Raw genomic sequence first — 12,880 nt, 5'->3', positions numbered from 1 at the left:
CACTACGTTCCTGTCTCCCCGGCCCAAGACGGTTTACCAGCTAGCTCTGCGAACAGGTAAAAAACATTCCCGGAGTGAGCTGGCCCTTCAAGGGGATGAGTTCAGGGGAAGGTTATGTCCATCAGCTTTCAGAACAAATTCTCAGCTTATTAATTCTCCTCTGGTACGCAGGCAAAAGCAAACAAGCTTTTCTCGGGCAGCCTCGCACAGAGGCCTCCCCTGTTCAAACACAGCAAGAGTGGACAGGTTTGGGAGCGCTGAGCTCCCAGGCCCCGCTTCCCAGGGGGCCCTCCTGGCCTCCTGCCTGCAATGTCTCAGCCGCTGAGACAAGGCACTCCCGGCCTCTCTGTGGTGGGAGGCCCCACGGTCCAGCACTTGTGTCCCAGAGACAGTTCTGGTTCTCTGGAACATTCTCTGGGACAGACGCCCTGGGTATCCCAGGACCCCCAGAGTAAGGCGCGCGCGGGTCTGGTCAAAGCTACAAACATTGCTACAGGCTTCCAACCTGCTCACTCAGCCTCTCTCCGAGGAAGATACTTTATAAGGGTGTTTATTTACTGCTAGCTTCAGTTTAAACCATACTTTTAAAGGTTCAGAATGAGGAAAGGAAATAAACTGTAACAAAGTCAAGCAGTCTGAAAAGTTAAACAACCCAAAGAAGACATTTCAAAGGAGGAGGCTGCAAGTATTTATGAGCAGCCGCTCCAGAATCTTTTGTCTGGCGGAGCCAGGAACCTCGGAAGTTTTATACCAGCTTCTTGCAGCCTATGTAGAAACCTCATGACATCCCTCCCCTCCACATCTTTCCCCATTTGCCCATTTCTGACTTGGAAGGGAAAAACTCAAAGTCAAGGGTTTATGGGTTTGTGAGAAACCCAGAGTCAAGCTACAAGGACTAGAGAAATGGGGGGAGTGAGAGACCGAGACAGAGATGGAGAGAGATCTTTAAAGTCTGTCTTGCTTTTGCATGAGCTGTGGACGCAGCCCCCGCTCAGAAGCCCCAGTCCCCTGCAGTGTGCACAGCCTTAAGATCTTGTCCAGGTAAGTCTCAGTTAGGCGAGGACGAATGTCACATCAAGGACAGCAAGAATCGAAGTTCCATTTAAGTATCTTCTACCTTCAAAACTGCTCTCCCCTAGAGCTGAACTAATTTAGGATGTTCCTTTGAAATGTGCTGTGACAGAGAGAGCTTCTTCCTTAGCTCTGTCATCCAGTCTCCCTGTCACGCCGCTTCCTTCAATCCCTTCTCTTCGCCATTTCCCCTGCGTGGGGCTTAACCAAAGGCCCCTGAAGGCTCTGCAAACAACGCAAGACAGAACTGTCTCTGGCTTTCCCAGCGCTGCCTCTGGCACTCCCCGAAATGCATTTCTGTCCTTTCCTGTTTGCTGGCTGTTTGTGGACCATGCCTGTGCAAGTGCTGAATCTGTCTTCTCTCAAGTTGCCAGTGCACTGCCGATACTCTCCAAAATCCAGTCTGTTCTAAAATATTCAGGCGGCCACCTGGATTTGCAAGCTCCCCCACACCTCCCTACAGTCCTTTCTGGGGGAGGGAAAGGGTCCCCAGCGCCAGCATGAATGTCCATGCTGGGGTGCCTCACTGTCACCTTCTGCCCTCTTCTACCCCAAGGACCAGTACACAAAAGCCCTGTGTGACCGCAGGACCAGGACTGTGGGTGCAGGCCTGGGCTGCTCTCAGCAGGGCATCCAGCAGGGCTGTGCCCTGAGTGCCCAAAGCTAGAGTTATGCAACCTTTCTTGTGTCAAGGACTGGTGAAGCCTGTGGACCCTTCCTCAAAAAACATTTCTCCATGCTAAAATAAAATACACAGGTCTACAAAGGAAATTAATAATACTGAAATGCCGCTGCCCAAATATCTTTAAAGACCCAGATTGATGGTATGGTTACATTACGCGAGTGCTTCTTTATTAACGATTATAAATCAGGATCTAGCAGCGGGTCTAGTAACTTCTGTCGTTTTGAGAAGCAATAACCAGCATGAACAATATTTATGATATCTGCACCAGCTAGAATGTGATGTGAAAACCGCTGTGACTTCTGCTGGTGACCAAGGTGCAGGCTCGGCCGCATGCTGCAGTCTGCGGCCTCTCTTTGCCATGGAGGAAATGCTAAATTTTCAGTTGGAGGCGAATGAAAATGAAGATGTGATTCTCCCGCACACCCACCTCCCAGGCCCCCTGCATTCTGCTTCTGTGCTCCTGTGCCCAAGCCTCCTTCTGTATCCCCAGCACCTGGCTCCTTCCTTCTCTGCAGCCCCAGGAAGGAGTGACAGGCCCTCAGCTTGGAAGGTGTTGGGCTGGTGGGCAGCTGGCGGACTAATAGAAGGAGCTCAGTTTTTAGGGTTCCAGGCTTGGGAGAGAGGTACCATTAAAATCTCCTCCATTTGATTCTCAGAGGGAAAGTCACAACATAGTGTCCTGTAACTCCAGCTTCTTCAGTGCAACCCAGGGGTGCCAGTCATACGGAGCAGACCCCAGATAGCGGTTAGAGGAGTCTGGGCTTCCGAACGCCCCTTCCCCGTTAACCCACCCCGCCACACAGCAAAAGTGGGAAATGAGAAGCGAAGGGGGCAGTTTACCTTCAGGCTCCTCCACGCTGCTGGCTGCAGTCGTCGGCGGTGCTACGGGGATCTCTTTGTGAGGTTCAAGACCGGGGCGAGGGGAGCGGGTGGTGGAGAGAAAACAAGGTAAGACGACATGATTTTTTGACTTTAGAATGAGCCCAGCACAGACTCCTCCCAACTTCCTGGGACCCTCCCCTCCATTTTCCACTCCCTGGCTCAAGAAAAGTCAGAGGAACAGAAACCGACAGCGGCATCCTGGGCAGGTGGTGTTTTTCTCCTTTCACCTAGCAGGGGGCGTGAAGGCAGGAGGGAGGCGGCAACACAGAGCCTGGCCTTGCCCCCACCGCCGGGCCTGACAGCAACTCAGCTCCACCCCTGGGGGGATGGAAAGGGGCTTCCCTAGGCCACTCTCCTCATCGTGATGTGGCGACCTGGGCCCTGCTCATCTCTAAGCTCAACTCACAGCTGGAGAAGGAGCCACGGCAGGACGGCACGCAAGGCGCTGGGAACCTGCCCAAACAGAAGGGGTTCTCCCACATGCAGAGAAGTGTTGGCAGCACGGCCCAGGTTACTACGGCCGTACCTCTCAGGTGCTAAGGCATTTTCTTAGTGGGCAGCAGGGGACCAAGAGTGCAGTTCCAAGGGCCTCATAAAAGCTGGTGTGCTTCGTGTTGATTATTCTCTATCTAATACAGCAATTTGGCCAGGTGCAGGGGCTCACATCTGTCATCTCAACACGTTGGGGGCCCAGGGTGGGAGGATGGCTTGAAACTAGGAGTTTGCAACCAGCCTGGCCAACAAAGCAAGACTTTGCCTCTACAAAAAAATCAAACAAATTAGCCAGGCGTGGTGGCATGCACCTGTAGTCAGTCCCAGCCACTCAGGAGGCTGAGGCAGGAGGATCCCTGGAGCCCAGGAGTTTGAGGTTGCAGTGAGCTGTGATGGCACCACTGCACTCCAGCCTGGGCAACAGAGCAAGATCCCGTCTCAAAAAGTATCTGTAATAATAAACATTTAAAAAGCAGTTGGTTCCTACTACCTGCCGGACCCCACCCTGTGCTCAGGAAAGGAGAGGCGGCTCATCCAGTCCCCACTGTTCATCAGTTCAGCAGCCTGGCACTGAAGCTCAGGCTTCCTCTTTCTGGACAAGACCAAACCATGGACCAGAAGTCCCCAAGAGGAAGGGACTCACTTCCCCTGGTGAGTGACCACGAACCCCACTGACTCTAGCCACCGTCTGACTCTTGGCGGTAAAACTCTCCCAGATTCTAAATGAGCTAGGATTTGAGGCTTGGTGGAGGGACACGGGCTACTCAGGCCGGGAGGCAAATCTGAGAGGCCCCGGAGACATCCTCTGCTCCTTTAGGAAGAACAAGTGGGGGACACAGCCCTCAATGTGGGGTCAAATCTTGATCTCAGGCAACTGTATTAGCAACAACCACCCATAGGTGCCCCGTCACAATGGGTTATTAGGAAGCTGGACCTAAAAAGTCACCTGGTCCCAGCAGAAACATCCCGGAGGCAACACCTGAATGGTCCAGTCTAATCCCGCGAGTCCACAAATGGAGCCGAAGCCAATGGCCGCAGAGCCACTGTGACCACCAACCTCAGCGCCTGAGGTCAGCCTGGCTCTGGGACGCCCACGCAGGGCCCGTGGCTACCCAAACTGGGACAAAACAGGGCACGAGTCCCCCAGGCACTGTCTGGGACCTGTAGCTATTCCCTTGGCAAGAGCACGCGAAAATTCAGGATGGAGCCCCAGCTTGCGGGGTAGGGAGCAATGCTCTCGCCAGGCATCAGCCCGCCCTTTGCCAGAGGAGGGGAGAAAGCACAGGCTGGGAAGTGAGAGTTCCCAAGGGTTCAGCCACTGATTCAGAAACACCAGCTCTCATGTCTAGGCTTGATCTTTCCACTTGGGGATTTGAAATGTTGGTTCTAACCATTTCTGAGCAACCTGAGAACTCCTAACTCCCTGAAGAAGGAAGACCTCAGTTTCCCCCCCCCATGTTTTCCGAACCCCCGATGTCCTCCCAGCTGTCTAAAAATGTTCACCTTGCAGAATGTGGATGGACAGAAGGATTCTGACAAACTGTAAGGCTGACAATTGGAGGTTGTTGGGAAACCATTTCAACCTGCTCTGCCCTGGATGGGTGCTGAGCCCCCTCTACCGAGGCGTGGATCCTGGTCATTTGCTATTAGCAAGCCCGAGAACAGCTGTGCAGAGCGCCTCAGGGTTGCTATCATCCTTCATTAGGGCCACAGGTGCGGTGCATGGAAGCCCTGCCTAGCTCCTCTCGAAGGCCCTGGGCTGTCCGTCCTTTCTGTTCTGAACCCACCAGGGGCCGAGGGAAAGCCGACATTCCGGCAATAGTGACAGCAGCACGCCTGGAATGGACCCACCCCAGATCCAGGGTCCAAGTGGACAGTGAGAATGGAGCCAGTGCTGAGGACAGCGGCTTGCTTTCCCCCAGAAACAGGAGACCCAGTTTGTCAGATAGACGGCCTCAGACAGGCTGGCTCTGATGAGCCCCCAGTGGCTTCTGTAAGAATTTCTATGAGCTTGGGGGGGTCTCCCACGTGGACTCAATGAGCATGAGGCCTTGAATGCAGGAATGCACATTGACGACAGAACCCACTGAACGGGCCAGGCACGGTGGCTCATGCCTGTAATCCCAGCACTCTGGGAGGCCAAGGTGGGCGGATCACCTGAGGTCAGGAGTTCAAGACCAGCCTGGCCAGCATGGTAAAATCCCATACTCTATTAAAAAGACAAAAATAAGCGGGGCATGGAGGCATGCGCCTGTAATTCCAGCAACTCGGGAGGCTGAGGCAGGAAAATCACTTGAACCCGGGAGGCAGAGGTTGCAGTGAGCTGAGATCATGCCACTGTACTCCAGCCTGGGCGACAGAGTGAGACTCCGTCTCAAAAATAAAAGAACCCACTGAACGTCAGTGACCAGCATCCTCAAAAGCTCACTGTCCCCCACAAAGCCAGAGACTTGAAAAGCTGGTGCCCCACACATACTTATGCAGGGGGCGATGGGTGAGCGGCTCTGCTGGTAGCCTTTGGCGCAGCGGTTGCAGGTGATACCCGTCACGCCGTCCTTACAGGGACACTGGCCAGTGGTTTGGTTGCAGGTTTTGCCAGCGGCGCCCACGGGGTGGCAATCACAGGCTGCAGAGAACACAAAATGGGAGGGTCAGACAAGGGGGAAGGGGCCAGTGCATCCCCCCCAGAGCCCTCCCTACCCAGGGGTGCCTCCATGGACCCTGCCCTAGGGGAAGAGCAGCAAGGGAGAGCAGGCCCAGCCAAGCCCAAATGCACTCCGGAAGCTGTGACACTGGCCACCTGCCTACCTGGAAACGGGGACTAAAGACTAAAGTGGACCGACCTGAAGAGACTGCTTTGGCAGCAGGACAGTGAAGCGTGGGAGCCCTCTGGAAGCCCAGGAGGAAGGCTTTCAAATACCTTCTTGGGAAGGCAGAGCCCGCAGCCCTGATCGCGCCTGGGTGGAGGAGTCAGGATTTGAGGGTACATGTTCCCTTGACAGGGTCAGCCTACGCGTTTTCACTCCGTCCTCGACCAGCTCCCCGCCCCCAAGTTTTCTTGCCGACCCAGGGCACGGGAGGAGTGGGGTTTGAGGCCTGATGAAGCTCTGGGGTTTGCCAGGTTAGAGGGAGTCACAGGGAGGGGTGGCTCCCCCAGCTGCTGCCCCCCACCCCGACCCTGCTTTGCAGTCAGGCAGCCAAGGAAGCCTTCTGAATCACAAAACCCACAGACTGTAGCACTAGAAAGGGTCACAGTGATCATTTAGTTTAAAGGCTTGATTAAATGTGCAAAGACAGGAGAGGTAAAGGAAACTCCCAGAGCCTCACAGGAAGGGAACAGCCAGGCTGGGAGGTGAAACAAGGCTGGGATTCTCAGCCAGCAACTACGGCTCCACAGAGCAGGCCCCCCACCTTCCTCCTGGGCTTGAAAGGGTGGAGAGATAGGGTTGCCCACCCCGTCATGCTTCACAGAGGCTCTGTCACTGTGTCCTAAGGAGCCAATTCCAGCAAGAGAGTAGCCACAGGACCTCAGGAGGATGTCCCGCCAACACAGATGCTCCGGGCAAGAACAGCTATACCTGTAGGCACAGGATGCCAGCGTTCCCTGCTAAGTCCTGCCTCCCTGAAGCTAGGCGGTGGCCTCAGAGCCGTGGGGAAGGGGAAGACTGAAGGAAGGAGGCAAATGTCCTGCCCACACCCCGCCCAGGAGGCTGGAGGTGGGGAGTCGTCTGCAGCAAGGCGTCCTGCAGCAATTCCAGGTGTCTCCTGGTGGCTGCTAATGTGTTCCTCCTCCAAAAGGATGGAAAAAACCCCAAGAACGCAGGTGAGAGCAGTTTAAAGGAGCCAGATTAGAACTTCCCAGCAAGCACTGCTGGGCGTGAGCACGGGAGTCCATGGCTCAAAACACGGCCTCTCCCAGCCCAGCCAGCCTCAGGCCCAGGAGTGGCCAATGAGGATAATTAGGAAGAGGCGGGAGGGAAGATGGTGGAAAGGAGAAGAATGTGAGGAATTGTTTGTTGAAGTTGTGTCTGGACATGCAAAAGCTCCTGGAATCACTTGGAGTGAGGGTCCCGGGACTGGGGGTGCCCCCGTCAGGTGGGAGGAGGGTGGGGGCACAGGCCCTGGCACAGGGGCAGCCTACAGGGCTCCCTGCCTGTGAGGCAGATGGAACTGCTCCAGTCTCGCTACTACTTCTCATAGATAGAAGGCCTTTTTTTTTTTTCTTTTGAGATGGAGTTTCACTCTTGTTGCCCAGGCTAGAGTGCAATGGCACAATCTCAGCTCACTGCAACCCCGACCTCCCAGGTTCCAACGATTCTCCTGCCTCAGCTTCCCAGGTAGCTGGGATTACAGGTGCCCACCATCACGCCCGGCTAATTTTTTGTATTTTCAGTAGAAACAGGAGTTCACTACGTCGGCCAGCTGGTCTCGAACTCCTGACCTCAGGTGATCTGCCCGCCTCGGCCTCTCCAAGTGCTGGGATTACAGGCATAAGCCACCGTGCCCAGCCAGAAGTAATGCCTTTTGTTAGGTAATCGTCTTTTTAGATGTACCCTAAATTCAAGGTCATTCTCTGTTGTCTTTTTCACTCAACAGTAAGAAACGATCCAGCCTTGACGGGCCATGGAGGCGTGCAGAGGAGGAGGAGGGGAGGAGGGGAGGGGGGGAGGCTGGAGACGGCCTCTGACCTTTCCCTATGGCCTCTTCAATTCGTCCATGGTAGGAAGGGAGATGGAGCATGGGCAGTGCCTCTAAGTCGGCCGTGCGAACGCAAAGGGCCACAGCACGGGTTCCTACCGCCTTCGAAGCCCCCGATGCAAGGCGTGAGCATCGGGGGCTCAGGCCGGCTGACCTCCCTTAGCCAGCTGGTAATCCTAAGATGCATGCCAAGACATTCTCCCCTCCGAGCTGATGGAACACAGCTGTGGACCAGTAACTTCTGGATCCTTGGACTTGGCGGAAGGGAGGTCACCAAAGCTTGCTTGGTCACTGCACGTTCAGAGCCAAGTCACACGTGGACCCCACCATTGGCCCAGGTGGTCTTTATCATGGCAGCGGCCGACCCAGAGCGGACTCTGGGTGGAGTCAGGATGGTGCATTGTTCTGCCCCACGGCCCCTGACAGCTGGTGACCTGCTCAGCTGCCTGGGCTGGCACCAGCTGAGGTCTGGCGGAGTGAGGCCATCCTGGGTAACGGCAGGGCCACTGTGTCGGCTGTGTGCAGCAGGCGCTTCCTAAGGGCCCACCCTTTGGTTCAACACAAGCTGATGCTTGCTGCTAATGTGTTCCTCCTCCAAAAGGACCAAAACATTTCCAAATCACTCCAAATCGCTCTCCTAAGATTTTGCAAGAATCTGACCTATCTATCTGGTTTATGGAGGCAGCAGGCTGACTTGTGTTTCCACACCAGCAGATCATTGTTCTAGGAAGGGAGGCAATCAGGGTCCTACAGGGTCTGCCCAAGGCAGAGTATTCTTCAGCAGTAGCCGCCCCGTGCAACTCCTGCAAACTCCTCATCACATCCACACTCTCTCATACGCGTCGATTCCCTTGGTCCTCGCAACAGCCCTCTGAAATGTGCATGACGGCACAGAGGAGACCATGGACCAGCAAAGAAAACTGCAGGAGAAGGCCGGGGGCTGTGCAGAGAGGTAGAAAGGGCCTGGATCTCTGAGGGAACCACCCTTTCTAAATGGCCCCCTTCGTATTTCTTGTTCTGCAAGGAGAAATAAGCTCCTATCTCATAATACGAAGTAGCTTTTCTGTTACCTGTACCCAGTGCAATCCTAACAGACTTGCCTGGAATTCATTCTCAATACCCAGCCAAAGGACTCCAAAGTAAGAACTTTTCCTAAAAATTCACTAATCGAGATGGCCCCCATTATGGCCTGTGTGCAAAAGGTGAGTTTCAAGGTGTAGGCAGAGTTGACAGATGACAATGCCACACTATGGCCTGGAAAGGGAGACTCTGACTGGCTGAGGCCAAGGGAAGGGTCAGGCCCTGGCCCTGAGGAAGAGAAGGTCAAAGTCACCTCACTGTAGCCCCTTGACCCTGAAATACACACAGACACACACACATCAAAGTGCCTACTAGGCCAGGCGCAGTGGCTCACACCTATAATCCCAGCACTTTGGGAGGCCCAGGTGGGCGGATCACGAGGTCAGGAGATCAAGACCATTCTGGCTAACATGGTGAAACCCCATCTCTACTAAAAATACAAAAAATTAGCTGGGCGTGGTGGCGGGCGCCTGTAGTCCCAGCTACTCGGGAGGCTGAGGTGGGAGAATGGCGTGAACCCGGGAGGCGGAGCTTGCAGTGAGCTGAGATCGTGCCACTGCACTCCAGCCTGGGCGACAGAGCGAGACTCTGTCTCAAAAAAAAAAGTTCCTACTAACACAGAGAGACTCACGCATATTCCCAGAAACACACAGATACAAGCAGGCTCCTACTAAATCTCCCTCCCTTCCTCTCATCTACACACATTGACTCACAAGCACACAGATTCTTACCTACGAACTCACCCACACACAGACATATACTCAGATCCACAAAGCTACACACGCAGACACAGACACACAGGGCCACATGAGGCAGGGAAGGGGGGGTGTGGAGTGAGCTGGGGAGAAGGTGGAAGTTAGGTGAGTGGAGGTCTTTTCCTTTGCAGGGGAGGGGGGGCAGTCCGGTGAGGGAGACAAAGAGAGAGCCTCCGTAATTCCTCTGAGAACGTGGTCTGGGTCAGAACGTCTTCCACCACAGGAAGCCGCTGGGTGGCTCCCATGTCCCTGGAAGTCAGCCACTTTTTTCAGAGGGAGGTCAATCTCTTCCATGGCAGGTCACCCCGTGTGCACGGAGCAGGCAGCACCTGGCCATGGGAAACAATGTACCCGGGGATTTTTTCCATAAAGAGAAAGGTGAGGCCAGACGGAAGCCCAGGTCCCTGAGAACGCGGCAGGATCAGGTTTCCCATGAACACGGCAGGCTGGAGGGCCTCCCAGTGAAGCAGAGAACCCAGGCGGTCCTTGCTCTGGGTCATGAGACAGGGACAGACAGTTCAGGTGACCCAGGTGCTTTCAGACAGGTAAGAGGGGATCCAGGTCTGGCCTCCACCCTCCCAGTGAGCCTGGGTTAGTGCCTTTCTCTCTCTGGACCACCGGTGGCTCATCTGTAAGGACGGGGGTCTCCCTCTAAAGTCCCACTGAAGTGACTTACAACTTAACAGGCTAAGGTTTTTGTCTAAGTGCTGGGCCCAAAGGAACCAGGCTGGCAGCGCCCACCCTTTGACCACTGCCCCTTCTGCTGCTGTTCCTCAGTGTCTTGGCAAGAGGCCAGGGGAAAGGGCTCCTGTTGCAGGGCACAGCAGGCCTTCCGTACACCCTACTGCTGGCCCTGCCTGCACCAGCACCCGCCTGCATGGTGTCAGAATCTTGTTGAGATTTGGTTTGTTGGTGAAGAGAGGGGGTACCTAGGGACTTCTGAGAGCCCTGGCAAAGTTGACCTGGATGGCAGGTGGTTCTCATCCTCAGCTTCCTGTGCCCAAGGAGCTGCCTTTCCTCGCTCCCTCTGACACTCTCTGAAGGGATCACTGAGGCTCCTGGGCTCTGCCAGGGAGGAGACGTACTCCTGAGCCTGGCACCCTCTCCACTGAAGCACATACCGAGGCTTTCCAGAAGTCTGTCCTGGGCTCCTATCCAGAGGTCTGGCTACTTTTCCTGAGGACTCTGGCTCCAGGGGCTCTCGGGGTCAGGTAGAATCTTCAAATGGCAGCAGTCCAAGGCCATGTGCCCATGGAGGACAGGAAAGCCAGCTTGGCATGAGCCCCTCTGGAGCAGCTTCAGGTAGGACAGGGGAGACAGGACAGCCCCAGCCTCCACCCTCACTTCAGATACCACCACGGCCACCACCCAGGCCTCTGGCCAGTCTTGAAGTTCAGCTTCTGGCCTGACCTTGTGCTATGGGCTAAACTGTGTCCTCCCTGCCACACACATGCTGATGTGGAAGCCCTAATCCCCAGTACCTCAAAGTTGGATGCCTTTGGAAATAGGGGCTTTAAAGAGCTCATTAATTTAAAGTGAGGTCACTGGGGTGGACCCTGATCCAACATGACTGGTGTCCTTATTAGAAGAGGGCATCAGGACACAGATGAGTGCAGTGGAAAGACCGTGTGAAGACACAGGGAGAAGACGATCATTTGCAAGCCAAGGAGAGAGGCCTGGAGCTGATGTTTCGGAACAAAACCAGCCCTGCTGACACCTTGGTCTTGGACTTCCACCCTCCAGAACTATGAGACATAAACTTCTGTTGTTTAAGCCAATTGTCTGAGGCACTCTGCAGCCTGTGCTGACTAACACACCTGTGTGGAGCCTCAGGCAAGCATCTTCTTCTCCAGGGCCCTCCCAGGCCTGTCCTGTACTCATGAGAAGGAAGACTGCCCCACCACTCCACCAATGAACTCTTTCATCCCCTTGCTCCCTGTGGAAGTCACCAGCTTTGTGGGAGGAGGAAAACCTTCTCCATGATAGGCCATGTCTCTGAGGGCCCCCAAAACCCTCGCAGGCCAGCAGAGCAGCTCTCGGCTCCCGTGATCTCTAGAGCCCCTGCTGGCTCTGATTCTCAACAGGTCTCACAGCTCACAGACCATCTGAGGGCTGTTCTCAAAAGGGTACAGGCAGAGGCCTTGAGCAGGAAGTGCTGCAGGTCCTAACGGCCCTTGGAAGGCTGGCACGGGCTCAGAGAAGGGAGACCTGCAGTAAGAGGTTCTGCCAGGAGCCCTGCCCCCTCAGCAGCCCCCCCCTCACCTGTACAGCATGCAGGAGATGCCCTCTGTTCCAGTCCAGAAGAAGAAAGGGCTCACACAGCAGGTGCTGAAGGCATCCCTCCCAAAGTCTGATGGGACACTCCCTTCCTCGTCCTCACAAGACTTCCAAGGGACAGAGGAACACAACAGACAGAGAAACCACCCTACCCTGAATCCCAGGAGATTGTCCCAGCAGTGAATGTGGAAACCTTGTCAAGTTTCCCCAGGGAGGGCTGATCCCTGGAGCCTACTGTGAGGCTCCATGTGACTCCAAGGGCTGCACCTGCCTATGGCCCTCCTGGGTTGGGGGGAGACAGTCTTCTCTGCTTTGAGTAGGACCAGTCTGCATAGGTGGACACCATCTACAAAGAAAGTAAGGGTGGATGGGGCCCTGTGGACAGGCCCCACTGCGTGGGCCTGGCTGCTCTCTGGCTGCTGTGGAGGTCAGGGAGGGCGACTGCAGCAGCATGCTTGGTGTAGTGAGGACAGTCCGCAGAGAGAGCAAGGGCCAGCATCTTCAGAGAAAAGCAGGATCCAGAGGCTCCCCAGGTCCCCGTATCTCTTGTGGGTGTCAGGCCTATTGGGGGAAGCCTGGTGGGACCCCACTAGAGGTGACACTGGAGAGATGATGTCAGGCACAAAGAGGTATCCGGCACCCATTTCTTCCCCACTCCCCAAAACAGGGGTGAAGGATCAGCAACCGAGAGAAGAAACACGGGAAAGCCAGCAGGGTGTTCTGGAATGGAGAGGACCTAATGTAACGTGGCAGCGAAGACAGCAGATGGGCAGAGCTTTTGGAGGCGGGGCAGACAGAGAGGCCAGGGGAGGGGAGGGAGTGCTGACCCAGGGAGACTGGTCTCTAAGTGAGTTCAGAGCTTTGAGGTATGGGAGATGGGGAACAAGGAGGCCCAAAGACGCCGTGTCAGAGAGCCCCAGGGAAGGAGTTTCTTCTTATT

At 55.1% G+C, this 12,880-nt stretch overlaps 1 protein-coding gene across 1 annotated transcript in view; it reads right to left on the bottom strand.

The window, feature by feature from the left end:
• NTN1 (netrin 1) overlaps positions 1-12,880 on the bottom strand; it is a 248,413-nt gene that overhangs the window by 54,234 nt on the left and 181,299 nt on the right. The window contains exons 3-4 of the mRNA XM_011958611.1: positions 5,607-5,756; positions 2,597-2,650 (exon numbers count right to left, since the gene is read on the bottom strand). Coding sequence (XP_011814001.1) covers positions 2,597-2,650; positions 5,607-5,756 — 204 coding nt within the window. The remainder of the gene's footprint in view (positions 1-2,596; positions 2,651-5,606; positions 5,757-12,880) is intronic.

This window comes from Colobus angolensis, unplaced genomic scaffold (assembly GCF_000951035.1).
Source record: "Colobus angolensis palliatus isolate OR3802 unplaced genomic scaffold, Cang.pa_1.0 Scaffold47, whole genome shotgun sequence".
NCBI lineage: Eukaryota > Metazoa > Chordata > Mammalia > Primates > Cercopithecidae > Colobus > Colobus angolensis.
The sequence above is the reverse complement of the archived record's forward strand: the minus strand, read 5'-3'. Positions and strand labels throughout refer to the sequence as shown.